General features: G+C 39.4%; 1 protein-coding gene across 1 annotated transcript in view; it reads right to left on the bottom strand.

Moving 5' to 3' along the window:
• Nucleotides 1-2,708: 2,708 nt before the first annotated feature.
• Nucleotides 2,709-15,581, bottom strand: part of ccnf (cyclin F) — a 59,578-nt gene continuing 46,705 nt past the window's right edge. The window contains exons 15-17 of the mRNA XM_043711551.2: nucleotides 14,864-14,997; nucleotides 7,040-7,212; nucleotides 2,709-5,207 (exon numbers count right to left, since the gene is read on the bottom strand). Of these exons, the coding sequence (XP_043567486.1) occupies nucleotides 4,735-5,207; nucleotides 7,040-7,212; nucleotides 14,864-14,997 (780 nt within the window). The 3' untranslated portion in view covers nucleotides 2,709-4,734. The remainder of the gene's footprint in view (nucleotides 5,208-7,039; nucleotides 7,213-14,863; nucleotides 14,998-15,581) is intronic.

Here is a 15,581-nt window from a genome sequence, read left to right as displayed (position 1 = left end):
CAGCTTCTACGAATAACTCATACGCAGATCCCTCCAGCAACCCCTTCCAGCCCCGTCTCCGGATCTTCCTAAGTCTATTATCCTATCCCCTCACTCACCTCATTTTCAGCCGCCGCAACGCCTAACGCCAGCCTAACCATGGAGAACCTGCCCCGCCCACACGCACCAATCAGCGCTTCAGTCACCCACTGACCCCCCCACCTTTCACCTGCTATTGGTCAATCCCAACAGTCACTCAAATGGCCATGACGCCACAAAGTGAAATCGGAATGATCTCTACCATCAGTCACAGTGACACCCAATTACTGCCTGGCTCGGTGTCCGTCCCCATAAATCACCCGTCCCCCCGCCAAATCAGAGTTCGTCTCTTCATTCCTAAAAACAAACCTCACTCTGTGCCTCTGGTGTTTGTATATCACCGCCGCTCCCCTGGCCGCAGTTAACATGCAGACTTTTGAGTAGCTAGGACCTATGCTAAACTAAACTGCGTCCTTTCCCGTCTTCTCACATTCTTATGAGGAAATATAGCCAGTAAAATGCATTTTGTGATGGCTAACCTTCCTCTGTTAGAACTCAGTAATTTAACAAAACTGCGAAGGTTATCTCAGAGTACAACAGGAAATCGATCAAACAGACTGATGAGTGGCAGAAGGAGCTTAATTTAGATAAATGTTAGGTTTTGAAATTTGGTAAGGCAAATCAGGGCAGGATACACTTAATGGGGAGTATTAGATTAGGCAAAAGTGAGGATTGGAGATGCTGGAAACCAGAGTTTAGATTAGAATGGTGCTGCAAAAGCCCTGCAGGTCAGGCAGCATCCGAGGAGCAGGAAAATCGACGTTACGGGCAAAAGCCCTTCATCGGGAATTGAGACATGGAGCCTCCAGGGTGGAGTATTGCGAAACAGAAACATCGTAGGTTCGAGATTAATTGAAGGTGGAGTCACAGGTAGACAGTTTAGTGAAGGCAGCATTAGTACACTTGCCTTTATTGGTCAGTGGGGGTGAGTATGAGAGTTGCGATGTCATGTTGCAGCTGTATAGTACATTGGTTAGGCCACTTTTGGATTACTGAATTCAACTCTGGTCTCACTGCTATAGGAAAAATGTTAAACTTGAAAGAGGGCAAAAAAAGATTAGCAGGGTTGGAGCATTTGACCCAGAGGGGTAAGCTAAATTAGGCTGGGGCTATTTTTCCTGGAGCACCAAAGACTGTTGGGTGACCTTATAGAGGTTTATAAAAGCATGAGGCACATGGATAAGGTGAATAGCTAAGGTCTTTTTCCCCAAGGTAGGGAAATTCAAAACTAGAGGGCATAGGTTTAAGATTGCATTAGATGCCAGACAGTGTGCAAACAGGCCCTTCGGGCCAACAAGTCCGCACCGACCCTCTGAAGAGCAACCCGTCCAGACCCTTTCCCCCACATTTAGCCCTGCAACTAACACTACGGGCAATTTAGCATAGCTAATTCACCTAACCTGTGCATCTTTGGACTGTAGGAGGAAACGGGAGCACCTGGGAGGAAACCCACGCAGACATGGGGAGAATGTGCAAACGCCACACAGATGGTTGCCCGAGATACGAATTGAACCCAGGTCCCTGGCACTGTGAGGCAGCAATGCTAACCACTGAGCCACTGTACCACCCATGAAGATGAAACAGCAAACTTATTTTTGATACAGAAAGCTGACACCACTAGGATTTGAACGCAGGATCTCCTGTTTACAGTGAGATTGGAATGATTACTGGTATAATTATGAATATTTAAAATGCATGTGGATGGGTACATGAATTGGAAGGGTTGAGATGGATACAGGGCAAATGCTAGCAGGAGGAACTAGATTAATTTAGGATATCTGGTCAGTATGGTTTCATGCTAAAGCTCTGTGACTCCATAATCACCATTTTGTCCTGAAAAAGAATGTCACCATTTGAAGAAATAAAACATTCTCAACTTTAGATGGACTTCTGAACCCTGCAGTAGTGTTATTAAGTTATTCCTCATTGGCACAAATACAATTGTAGGCACAGCCTTCCAATATGGGCAGCTTTTAACTTGTATAGTTGAAGCTATACTGTGAACTTTGTGGGCAGTTGAGCAATTCAGTTTAATTTAGATAAAACTTATACAATTGCACCTGCTCCAGTCACATCAAAAGAATGCAGCTGTAGATTCTGCATGTGCTAAAATCAGACAGACAAATTTAAAATTACATTTTTGTATTCAATGAGTCCAAAAGCTTTGCTCTCATCTTGAACATACTTTGGAGTAGAGAATTTCAAAAATGTTTCCTAGTTCCAGTCACTGCAGCCATGGGAAACTGCTTCACAACATTGACTTCTTCAATCACCTCAATCATTTTCGTTGCAATGAGATCATACTTCATTCTACTAAAATCCAGAGTTACAGACACACAAAGGGAGGGTAAAGAGAATGTTTTAGGGCAAAGTAAAATCATTAGATCCTGGTCTGCCATCAATTCCATAAGTACACAACCCAGTTCACACTGAATGTCTAAAATGTTGATGATTTACACAGATATAAATATCTTTTTTCCCATATTAGAAAGGTGACTTGAGGGGCAGTAGGAATACTCAAAATATTGCCAACTCAAACCTTCTGTCATGATTGTTCAGTTTTCTCTCAATTTTATTTTGCCTGATTTTGTCTTTTTTAAAATTGCACTCCTGAAATTCTATCAAACACATTCAAGCAAAAGTTTGAAGAACACCTGGAAATGAAAGATTAAGCACTGGAGTGAAACTGGAAAGAAAAGTACATTGCTCAACTCACTGACTACATATAGTAGGTCAGTGAGTATCAAGAAACTCCACTTTTATTTTAACTATCAGTTAGACTTCAATACATTTGTAACCAATACCTCTGATATTTTTAGATTAGGTCACAAAATACATGTGGCTTTGAAGGCTGTTTTGCACAGGAATGATGCAAAATATGTTTGTTATCCAGTGATATCCCCAGTTCACAAATATCCAAACTGACAACACATTAATAGCTGTAATTTTAAACTAAAATGTTCAACACTAAAAGATTCCATCCCAACATGTCAGGCTTAATTCCAGAACCTGTAGGGAAACCGCTTTATGAAAGATGACATTTAAATCAAACTATACAATGTAAAATATGTGCACCAAAACATCAATTAACTACTTTAACCAATTTACCTTGATTACAATGACACTGCATATAGGTAAAAACTGTACATTTAATTGACAGTTAAATACAGATGTACGTTTTCCAAAGTTACATGCTGCAAACATTTAAATATTCACAGAGATACTCAAAGAAACAGAGTAAGGCAATTATGATTGTACAAATGTTCATAGAATGTAAGTAATACTTGTCATTTTCAATTAGTTTCCTGAACATCAGAACACTTCCAAATGTATAGCTCTTAAAGGATCAAAGCAGACTTTTTTTGGGTCTGAGAACAGAGTTCATAACTGGCATGCATGCCGATATTCTTAAGATGCAATAGTCTCAAGAGTTGAGACAAGTAGGAAACATTAAATCTGAAGTGATGCATAGTTGTCTGGATGGTAGGAAACAGAATACATTTAACATTCACGACACTGCAATCAGTTTTACTGAACAAAATCTCAAGATTGTAGATTTGATAACTTGAAACTCTGAGCACCCATACATATTTTTCACATCCAGTCATTTTAAAATATTTGGATCACAAAGCAGTCATTTCTTTTTACAAAAAAATATAACTGAATTCCATTTACAATTAAAATGTAAACCAAAATGAAATTCATTTCAATAAAAATGCACTCAAGTCAACATAATCACAAGTTTTAAAATACTTTTAGTTTATGTACCTGCTAGTTTTCAGGGCCTAAAGCCCATCAAGACTTAATTTTAAGTTGAAAATTACAAGATCCCTATTTTTTCCAAATATTCCCTGAAAGATTTTCCTGCAAATTACCTGGTTTCACCATAGTTCATTTTCATAGCTTGCCTATATATTAATTTTAGCAGTGATTAATTCTTTTGTTACTTAACTGCCAAATCAATAGCTTCAGCATATAAAAATGCACAGGAGGTTTCCATTTAATCATGCAGGAATCATTTAGTGAAGTAAAATTTCCAGTCTGTAACTGAGCAGTTTGTTAACCAGGTCTTCAGATTCTCCCAGTCCAAATAAAAAATCATACTAACAAAAAAAACTAAGCATTTCAAAATGAAATTGGACACAATGAATAGAGATCTGTTTCCTCTCCATCTATCGCTGGATACAATATTGTGGAGTATTTAATTCATTCCAGTTAGAAGTGTAATCATAAAAGGTCAAGTGGCTTTGTCAATCTGTAAACACGGTCTAATATTCAAGACAATGATTTTTTACCTTAGTGTTGAAACTCCAAGTGGTAACAAAAAGCCTCATCAATTTCTGTAAAAGGCAGTGGTTTTTAAACCAAAAGTGCTATGATAGAATTTCAGTGCCTTGAGGAAAAAAAGGCAGTATTAGCAGGCAGATATCAACACTGGGCTTTGGTCAGTGCAGATTTTAGCTGTTTTCAAGGTGTCAAGGAAAGCAGCTAATTTATATGTCCACTGAAAATTAAAGCACAGACATCTGGAAACCAGATCACTGTCCAAACTATTTTGTCCTACAATGTGGTACAGATTAGATATTGCTTTATTAACCAAATCAAATGCATTCTAATTTAACAGCACTTGTTCACAAACTTGAAGATATTTTTCTTTCAAACACTCACAAAACCTGAATTCCAGTCATCTTTGTCATGTTCGGCTCTATTCTTGCGTTTGACAGGTCTCCTATGAGGCCTATGCTCCGACCCAAAAGGCTCAACTTTATGAGTCAGAAGTAAGTTTTCTGTACTACAAGATGAAGGCACTGGCTTTATGAACTCTATTGTGGGAGATAGTCTTGAGGTAGAAGGTAATGATTGTCTAGTATTTGTTAGTGTGGGGCTATCACTGTTAACAGATGAGTATCCTGAGCTGAGCTCCCCCTGAGGCATTCTTAAGACACAAAATTCTGCAGATTCACTGGTGTTAAAATAAGCTTCATTTTTTGCTGTAGGTCTCCATGACGCTGGCAAGAACTGACCATTCATTAATTGGTCATCTTCACTGTCTTCACTTGTAGCTTCACAACAGTGTTCATACCTCCCAATGACAGCAGCTACATTCTCAACTTCATTGATACCACTGACTGCAACACACACAAAAAATGGTTTTGTTAAGCTTCTTGAAATTAGCCTAAATTACTTACTTTAAACAAAATGCTCAACTGGTAGTCCTCATCTCTACCTGAACACAGGTAGGTTTATTTACCAATTATGTTACTTTAACCTGTTTCTCTTGCTTCTCCCCCACAAGGAAGAAAATTTGTGGAGGGGTAGACTTCATTGCAGAGGTCTGTGAATTTTCTACACAGAATTCAGAAGAAAACTTCCTCTGGATTCCTCCAAATTTAATTATGCTTGAATGTATACAGATAAGACAATGCTGAATTTAAAACTACGTTCAAAAGTTCCAGGACAGTTCTATATGACACCATTAAATAAAACTCAGGCACAATACAGCATCTAGTTTTTTCCATTAAACGCTTGAGTAGAATATTAGTATCCATAGTTCCATTGACCTACTGCTGGTCTAGATCAACATCTAGGTTCTGAACAGCAGGCCAAAGCATTCTGGATTGATAATGTCTCACAGAATTATGTACCACCCTCAACATTTTACATTTGAAACTATGGATGTAATTTTCCAAGTATTGTCACACAAAACACATTGGGTGGTGAACATCAAGAGTTAAAAAGTAACTGGCAAAATTATTAGAAGAGAACTAGAGAAATCTTTCCCACTTCTGGCGGGAAGTTTGGAACACACTTCCTGCAAATTGACAGGGGTTGTGGAAACCATTTTATAAAATATTTGAATGAGTATTAAACATTGTAAAACTAAAAGGATTACAGGCCACGACCCAAATGCAAAATTAGGTTGAATAGATAGCAGTTTCTCATCTGGCACAGAGATGATGGACCAAAATTGTATGCTGTAATTTTCACAATTATTCAATTGTGAACTATTCATTCAAAGATGGACATTATTGAAGGTGATAATGGATAAAAGAGACAATGGGGTGCGGGGAGGATAAGAAAGCAAAAAGGAAAAAGGAACATTTTACAGAATCCAACTCAATTACTTCCTTCGGATTAACTGAAATGAATAGATCAGAATGGAAAAAAAAGACAAGCATTTATGTAACACCTTTAAACATCTTGGGACATTTTACTAGATTATTAATCTAAAGTTGAATACAAATTACTGTGTTGCCTTGGAAAAATAGAAACTCAATTAAATGGCACAAGAATAGCTGTGGTCCAGTGGTAAGGTCTTTCTCTTCCCCACCAACTATTTGTTTTCTCAATAGCGTTCTAACTCTTCTCTAGCAACTACTTATTTTTAAATAGTGTGATTTATGGGGAGGTAATTCTCCAGTATCTTATTGAGGTAAAAGCACTAGGTAATTAATTTGCTGAAAATTTCTGTTGTTAAGGCCAATTTACCCTCTACAAACATTAAATAACTATTTGAGAATATGGAATACATTCCGAGCTCTAAATGTTTGCATGAAGCATAAAAACCATAATACCTTCAGAATTCACCAAACAAATCATTAACAAAACTAATTAGAGATTGGAATTTAGTTTCCAATATCCCAAAGAACACTAGATTTTATGCAAAGCCTGTAGTTTCTTACTAAGTTTGCAGATTTAATATCAACAATTGGTTCAGTGAACAGCAGCTGTGATAGCTTCACAATCACATTTCAATGGACAAATGTAGTGAGTGCACAAATATGTCTGTATCAAATCACTGGATAAGAATAACTACACTGTGACCACAATAAAGAGCAGAGATTTAGGAACAGATCAGCATTGTTTAGGTTTCAGGAAACAAATTCATAACCTTCACAACAAACAAAAGTCACATTCTTCCCATTAATACTTTGAAATAAACAACAAATAAAACACTTACCATCAGCACTTTTCTCACCCTCACTTTCCTCGTCTCCTTCATACCCAGCACAGGACAAGTCTAAACTCCAATCGAGGAATTCTCCCAGAAGTGTATCCTCATGGTTAGATAATTCAACAATTGGAGTTGCCACAAAGTTGCCTCTATCTTCTCGAAAACTATCCTCTCTTCGTCTAAACATGAAAGATGAAAATGCTCAGACTAACTGGCAATAAACAAACATTCACCTATTTCAGCTACTGCAAAATGTTCAAGTCAAACTTAACAAGATTCTTTCCAGGGTTACAGGACAAAGGATCTTGATGAGATGGGCCAATAGACTGAGAAGTGGCAGATGGAGTTTAATTTAGATAAATGTGAGGTGCTGCATTTTGGGAAAGCAAATTTTAGCAGGACTTATACACTTAATGGTAAGGTTCTAGGGAGTGTTGCTGAACAAAGAGACCTATGCAGATTCATAGCTCCTTGAAAGTGGAGTCGCAGGTAGATAGGATAGTGAAGGCGGCGTTTGGTATGATTTCCTTTACTGGTCAGAGTATTGAGTACAGGAGTTGGGAGGTCATATTGCGGCTGTTTAGGACATCGGTTAGGCTATTGTTGGAATATTGCGTGCAATTCTGGTCTCCTTACTATGGGGAGTCCAGAACTAGAGGGTATAGGTTTAGGGTGAGAGGGGAAAGTTATAAGAGACCTAAGGGCAACTTTTTGAGCTGTCAGAGAAGTGGTGGAGGCTGGTACAACTGTAACATTTAAAAGGCATCTGGATGGGTATATGTATAGGAAGGGTTTGGAGGGAAATGGGCCAGGTGCTGGCAGGTGGGACTAGATTGGGCTGGGATATCTGGTCGGCATGGGCGAGTTGGACCGAAGGGTCTGTTTCCGTGCTGTACATCTCTATCACCTCAATCACCAGTGCAGGTCTGGTCAACCCCAGCCTCCTTACAGATTTAAGCAATTAAAATAATTGGACATTTCGGATTGACTAGAAAGGGCAGTCAGTTCCTGTCGTCATCACTACTGAATTCACAATGCAACACTTTAAAAGGAAATACAGAGTTCAACTTTAAAATGACAAAGCAGTAAAGAATATAATTTTTCTTAATATAAAAGGTATACATGTATCAGATTTAAAAATCACTCAAGTGCATTAGGAACATTTTTGCCCAACGAAAGGCAATTCATGCATCGATGGCCGAAGACACTAGTCCAGCACCAGAACTAGTTAATGCTCCAAGTCAAGTTGTTTCCAGTAGAGCACTAATAGTAACATCTACTTGGCAGTGTGGAAAATTAACAAGCCACATTCCACAAAAAGCAGGATAAATCCTACATGTTAAATTATTGCTCCAGCCTACACATGATCAGCAAAGAGATGGAAGGCAATGACACGCATTTTAAGACGTACTTACTCATCAATAACGATGGTCAGTTTGGAAGCTGCCAAGTACACCTAGCTCCCGACCACAATACAGCCTTGGTCCAAACAGGGACAAGGTCATTGATGGAGTGTGACGTTGGGAGGAATGACTATCCTCAACATCAAAGCAGTATTTGACTGTGTGATATTAAAAATCCCTTTAGAAATTGAAGTCAATGGGAATTGGGGAAAACTATCCACTAGTTGCACAAAGAAAAATGGCTGTGGTTGCTGAAAGCCATTCATGCAGCCTCAGGATAAAAGAGTTCCTCAGGTGGTGTCCTAGCCCCAGTGACATTTAGCTGTTTTAATTACCTTCCCAAGTAAGGATGTTTGCTGAAGATTGCATAGTATTTAGCTCCATTTGTGACTGCACAGATACATTCGTAGCCTGTGTTCACATTCAGCAAGAAAGTAATATTCAAGTTGCCAGAGGATGATAACTAGCATGTTATATTCATCCTATTCAAATATTTAGCAGTATCCATCTTCCAACAAACATTGAACAGCATCACTGCTAAATCCCTGAACATCACCATCCGGGGGCTACCAATGATAGAAACCAAATGGACAAGCCATATAATACGGAGACTAATAATAGGTCAGAGGGTAGAGATTCTGCAGTAAGTGACAACTTGCAATTTCCCCAAAATAACTGTGCATCTACGAGGCACAAATCAGAGATAACATGACGGAATATTGCCCACTTGCCTGAATATGTTCATCTTCAAAAATTCTAAAGCAACTCAGTAGATTGAACAAAGCAGCCCATCTTACACATTCATTCCCTCCATCAACAGAAGCAGTGGCTATACACTTTACATAAGAACACTAGCATCCCGAGAAGGTTCCTTTGGCAAAATCTTAAAAAAAACCCGACATCTACAATAAAGATGATTAAAGGACAGACACACACAGGATCACCCCCAACAGCTTTCTAAACTGTGATTGCAGAAACACGGTCCTTCACTAATTACAACATGCAAGTGATACAAAGAAATCAAAACATCTGCTTTGCGCTGAATCAGGATCCAAACAAAATGACACCCGACTCTACCCTACCCTCAAAGCATAGAGAGGCCCTCAGCATTACTCTTGTTCAGTCAACCATGCCCTAAACTGTGTAATAAAGGTACATTGGCTCCATCCTAGAGTCTTTAAATGCTACATTAAAAATGTAAACCATTTATTTAAAAATGCACAGATCCTGCTCCTGGGAAATCTCCCCAAATGGCTGTTTAAGTGTCTGTAAATAGTCATTACAACACTCAAAAATAATTAAAAGAACATTTCTGCTTCAAAATCTTACTTGAAAAAAATTTGTTTTAAAAGTCCAGCAGTTAACCAACTATCTGTTAAAATGGATTGGTTCAAAGCCAATTAAATTGCATCCTCAGTATTAAATCACGAGGGGAGATATTTAGAATTATATTCAACCTTTATCAACACAATGGGTGCTTCTCGAGACATAAAAATTCAAAGATTTTAGGACAAAGAGACAGAAAAAGACTTCAAAGTAATTAGTTTCCTTTCCTGGTGGAACAATGGCTCATTTGAAATTAACATAACAGCAATTTTTCTTTGCTCATGATAAAGAAAAGTTTCAAAAATCAATTTTGTGCAGAACCCTCACAAATGACTCAGCCATCAGGGGAGCCAGAAGAATCACAAAGAGTAATGATACATAAATCAACTGTTATGCTTAAAGAGCATCCAAGCAATAATTGCAGAACTACCAAGGAACAATGAAGTTTTCTTTCTCTCTCAAATCCTGCAAACCTGAATTCATTCGTACACCCACAATCAATTTGACTACAGAAGTCATAATAGCTGATGAATAGGACTTAAGATTTCAATTCTTTTACTTTCTTACTTTCAACAAAAGGATAAGGATATGCATTTTCAACTGTAAATTGACATAGCTTTTACGTGGACAACAGTAGTTTTGCAATAAATTAACCTTCATCTTGTTTTAGACTAAGCTTTGCTACTGATTATTGTTAAATTAAGAAAAAGAAGGAAGCATATGTCAGGTATAGACAGGATAGATCAAGTGAATCTTTAGAAGAGTATAAAGGAAGTAGGAGTATACTTAAAAGGGAAATCAGGAGGGCAAAAAGGGGACATGAGATAGTTTTAACAAACATGGTGAAGGAGAACCCAAAGAGTTTTTACAAATACATTAAGGACAAAAAGGAAACTAGGAGCGAATAGGGCTCCTCAAAGATCAGCAAGGCGGCCTTTGTGTGGAGCCACAGAAAATGGGGGAGACACTAAATGAGTATTTTGCATCAGTATTCACTGTGGAAAAGGATATGGAAGATATAGACTGTAGGGAAATAGATGGTGACATCTTGCAAAATGTCCAGATTACAGAGGAGGAAGTGCTGGATGTCTTGAAACGAGTAAAGGTGGATAAATCCCCAGGACCTAATCAGGTGTACCCGAGAACTCATCGATAGTCACAGGTGAGGTGCCGGAAGACTGGAGGTTAGCAAACGTGGTGCCACTGTTTAAGAAGGGCAGTAAAGACAAGCAAGGGAACTATAGACCAGTGAGCCTGACCTCGGTGGTGGGCAAGTTGTTTGAGGGAATCCTTAGGGACAGAATGTACATGTAATTGGAAAGGCAAGGACTGATTAGGGATAGTCAACATGGCTTTTTGCGTGGGAAATCGTGTCTCACAAACTTGATTGTGTTTTTTGAAGAAGTAAAAAAGAGGATTGATGAGGGCAGAGCAGTAGATGTGATCTATATGGACTTCAGTAAGGCGTTTGACAAGGTTCCCCATGGGAGACTGGTTAGCAAGGTTAGATCTCATGAAATACAGGGAGAACTAGCCATTTGGATACAGAACTAGCTCAAAGGTAGAAGACAGTGTGGTGATGGAAGGTTGTTTTTCAGACTGGAAGTCTGTGACCAGTGGAGTGCCACAATGATCGGTGTTGGGTCCTCTACTTTTTGTCATTTACATAAATTATTTGGATGCGAGCATAAGAAATACAGTCGTAAGTTTGCAGATGACACCAAAATTGGAGGTATAGTGGACAGTGAAGAGGGTTACCTCAGATTACAACAGGATCTGGACCAGATGGGCCAGTGGTCTGAGAAGTGGCAGATGGAGTTTAATTTAGATAAATGCGATGTGTTGCATTTTGGGAAAGCAAATCTTAGCAGGACTTATACACTTAATGGTAGGGAGTGTTGCTGAATAACGAGACCTTGGAGTGCAGGTTCATATCTCCTTGAAAGTGGAGTCTCAGGTAGATAGGATAGTGAAGGCGGCTTTGGTATGCTTTCCTTTATCGGTCAGAGTATTGAGTACAGGAGTTGGGAGGTCATGTTGCAGCTGTACAGGACATTGGTTAGGCCACTGTTGGAATATTGTGTGCAATTCTGGTCTCCTTCCTATCAGAAAGATGTTGTGAAACTTGAATGGGTTTAGAAAAAAATTACAAGGATGTTGTCAGGGTTGGAAGATTTGAGCTGTAGGGAGAGGCTAAACAGGCTGGGGCTGCTTTCCCTGGAGTGTCAGAGGCTGAGGGATGACCTCTATAGAGGTTTACAAAATTATGAGGGGTAAGGATAGGATAAATAGGCAAAGTCTTTTCTCTGGGGTCGGGGAGTCCAGAACGAGAGGGCATAAGTTTAGGGTGAGAGGGGAAAGATATAAAAGAGACCTAAGGGGCAACATTTTCACGCAGAGGGTAGTACGTGTATGGAATGAGCTGCCAGAAGAAGTGGTGGAGGCTGGTACAATTGCAACATTTAAGAGGCATTTTGATGGGTATATGAATAGGAAGGATTTGGAGGGATATGGGCCAGGTGCTGGCAGGTGGGACTAGATTGGGTTGGGATATCTGGTCAGCATGGACGGGTTGGGCCGAAGGGTCTGTTTGCATGCTGTACGTCTCTATGACTCTATAAATTGAAACATTTTTTAAAAATGGCACAAAAGTGGGGCGTTTAAGTTCACAGATCAGAGGCCACACCTAGTGTGTCTGTGACAATGCCAACAGTTTGTGGCCACAATATCTGGACATTAATAAAATGCTTTTAAGTACAACTTCTCTGAATAACCAACTTCTCCAAAGAAAACCCCTTTAAAAAAAAATCAAAGTTGACAGCAATGGCAGTCCATGTTAACAAATTGGGGTGCATAGATTATTTGACAGACAAGGTCAAGCTGCAGTATCAATCCACTTCTGAGAAAAATTAGTTCTGAAGACGGGTCACTGGACCAGAAACATTAACTCTGCTTTCTCTCCATAGATGCTGCCAGACCTGCTGAGTTTTGTCCATCAATTTCTATTCATGTTTCCACTTAGGAGAAATGTGATTGTCTTGAATAAATTCTGTCAGTCATGTAAAAATTTCAAATGGTATGAATAGTTCTGTCATGCAAGAGAAGTCACATTTATTAGTTAGATAGTTCTTTAGCACTATAAAAACTTATTCCAAGGAATACAATCAGAAAGTGAAGCATCAAATGCATATTTTTCTATCTGTGTTGGAAAGACAGAAGAAATCATCTTCAGCCACGGTTTACCAAAGAAAGGAATTGGAGTGGAGAAGCAGAGATTTCTGGAGTTTAAAAAAGTGCCTCAATTGTTGGACAAGTGTACAAGAGGTCAGATCTTAAGGAGTTATGGTATTAGTAATGGTTAGAAATGGTGAGAGGTCACACCTTAAAGCAATGTAGACATGAGGAATTTAGATTTTCAGTGATGTTGGGCGCTAACATATCAGCAAGGATTGGACTTGACAGGCAATTACACTTAAATACACAAACACAACAGCCCAATGCACACAAACCTGTGCCACTTGACCTGAGATCTACTAATAATACAATCAGGGCACAAATTAACTGAAGAATTGAGAGCAGTCTATGGAGTCTGAATGAGTCAAGGATGACAAAGGCAAAAAAAAAAGTGGAAACACTCAACTACATATTGTAGCTAAAAACTGCTGACAGCAATAATGCAAATTTCCCCATGTCTGTGAATTGGGGATTGAAAGAGTTGGTTGGCTGATAGGAAACAAAGAGTAGTGATAAACAGCTCCATTTCAGAATGGCAGGCAGTGACCAGTGTGGTACCGCAGGGATCAGTACTGGGACTGCAGCATTTTACAATATATGTTAATGATATAGAAGATGGTATTAGCAATAACATTAGCAAATTTGCTGATGATACTAAGCTGGGTGGCAGGGTGAAATGTGATGAGGATGTTAGGAGATTACAGGGTGACCTGGACAAGTGAGGTGAGTGGTCAGATGCATGGCAGATGCAGTTTAATGTGGATAAATGTATGGTTATCCACTTTAGTGGCAAGAACAGGAAGGCAGATTACTACCTCAATGGAATCAATTTAGGTAAAGGGGTAGTACAGAGAGATCTGGCTATTCTTGTACACCAGTCAATGAAGGCAAGCATGCAGGTACAGCAGGTAGGGAAGAAGGCTAATAGCATGCTGGCCTTCATAACAAGAGGAATTGAGTATAGAAGCAAAGAGGTTCTTCTGCAGCTTTACAGGGCCCTGGTGAGACCACACCTGGAGTACTGTGTGCAGTTCTGGTCTCCAAATTTGAGGAAAGACATTCTGGCTATTGAGGGAGTGCCGCGTAGGTTCACGAGGTCAATTCCTGGAATGGCAGGATTATTTTACACTGAAAGACTGGAGCGAGTGGGCTTGTATACCCTTGAGTTTAGAAGACTGAGAGGGGATCTGATTGAGACATATAAGATCATTAAAGGATTGGACAATCTGGAGGCAGGAAATATGTTTCCGCTGATGGGCGAGTGCGGAACCAGAGGACACAACTTAAAAATACGGGGTAGACCATTTAGGACAGAGATGAGGAGAAACTTCTTCACCCAGAGAGTGTGGCTGTGTGGAATGCTCTGCCCAAGAGGGCAGTGGAGGCCCAGTCTCTGGATTCATTTAAGATTGAGCTCTCAAGGATTGTGGAATCAAAGGTTATGGAGATAAGACAGGAACAGGATACTGGTTAAGGATGATCAGTCATGATCATATTGAATGGTGGTGCAGGCTCGAAGGGCAGAATGGCCTATCCCTGCACTTATTGTCTATTGTCTAATTAGAACATTTTAACACCCAAGATTTAGATTGGAAAATTCAGTTTGAGAAATTTAATTGTTGAGTGTTCAGAGTAATTTTAACATCACTCTGAATTCCCTCAATTTTTCTTTCTGTCAGGCAGGTTGTAGATTCCAAAGCAACTTAGTTCTTAAAAGACAAGGAACATTCACAAGGTGCAAGCACCCCACTTACTTCAATGCAGATAAAAATTCTAAAATCACTGTGAAGCTGTGTACCTTAGGAGAAGACATTGGCCCCAGAGGGAAAACATTTAGCTTAGGCTTACAAGTGGATTTAGTCCTTACCGTTTTGTTTTGTTGCCTGAAGGAGATGTCAAAAAAGTCTGAATCTCAGAATTATTGTTAGCAGAAAGTAGTGGTGAAGATTCCTTCTCCTCCTTAATTCCTAGTAGAGTACATAGTTCACTGTAATCCATCACCTACATCAATTACAAAGCAGGTTAAAAGAAAAGCAATTCAAGATCCATATTTCAAATTCAACAAATTGAGAACTTCAACCTTTAATCGGAATTCAGTTACATATATCTTAAAATGTTTCTAAAAGGATATTTAAAATGTTTCCTGTCTCACAAGAAAGTCGGTCTTGTTGGAGCAATTCCTAATAAATGGATTTGGCTAAATGGAGAACGTCAGTTGTTAAATATCTCATAAAGTGGTCATAATATTGCAAAACAATTCCTCCAGTAGGAAGCACTGATGCACCTCCATCATAGCAACATAAGAACAGGAGTTGGCCACTCAATGATTAGCATTGCTGCCTCACAGAGCCAGGGTCCTTGCTTAGATTCCAGTCTTGGGAAACTGTCTATGTGGAGTTTGCACATTCTCCCTATGCCTGTGTGGCTTTCCTCCAGGTGCTCCGGTGTCCTCCCACAATCCAAAGACATGCAGGTTAGGTGAACTGGTCATGCTAAATTGCCCAGTGTTCAGGGATGTCTTGGTTAGGTGCATTAGTCAGGGGTAAAAGTAGAGTAGGTAGGGGAATAGGTCTGGGTGGGTTACA

This window comes from Chiloscyllium plagiosum, unplaced genomic scaffold (genome assembly GCF_037043375.1).
Source record: "Chiloscyllium plagiosum isolate Xiang-an unplaced genomic scaffold, Cpla_swu_hap1 HiC_scaffold_20, whole genome shotgun sequence".
Taxonomy (NCBI): domain Eukaryota; kingdom Metazoa; phylum Chordata; class Chondrichthyes; order Orectolobiformes; family Hemiscylliidae; genus Chiloscyllium; species Chiloscyllium plagiosum.
Note: the sequence above shows the minus strand (reverse complement) of the source record. Positions and strands in the feature narration are given on the sequence as shown.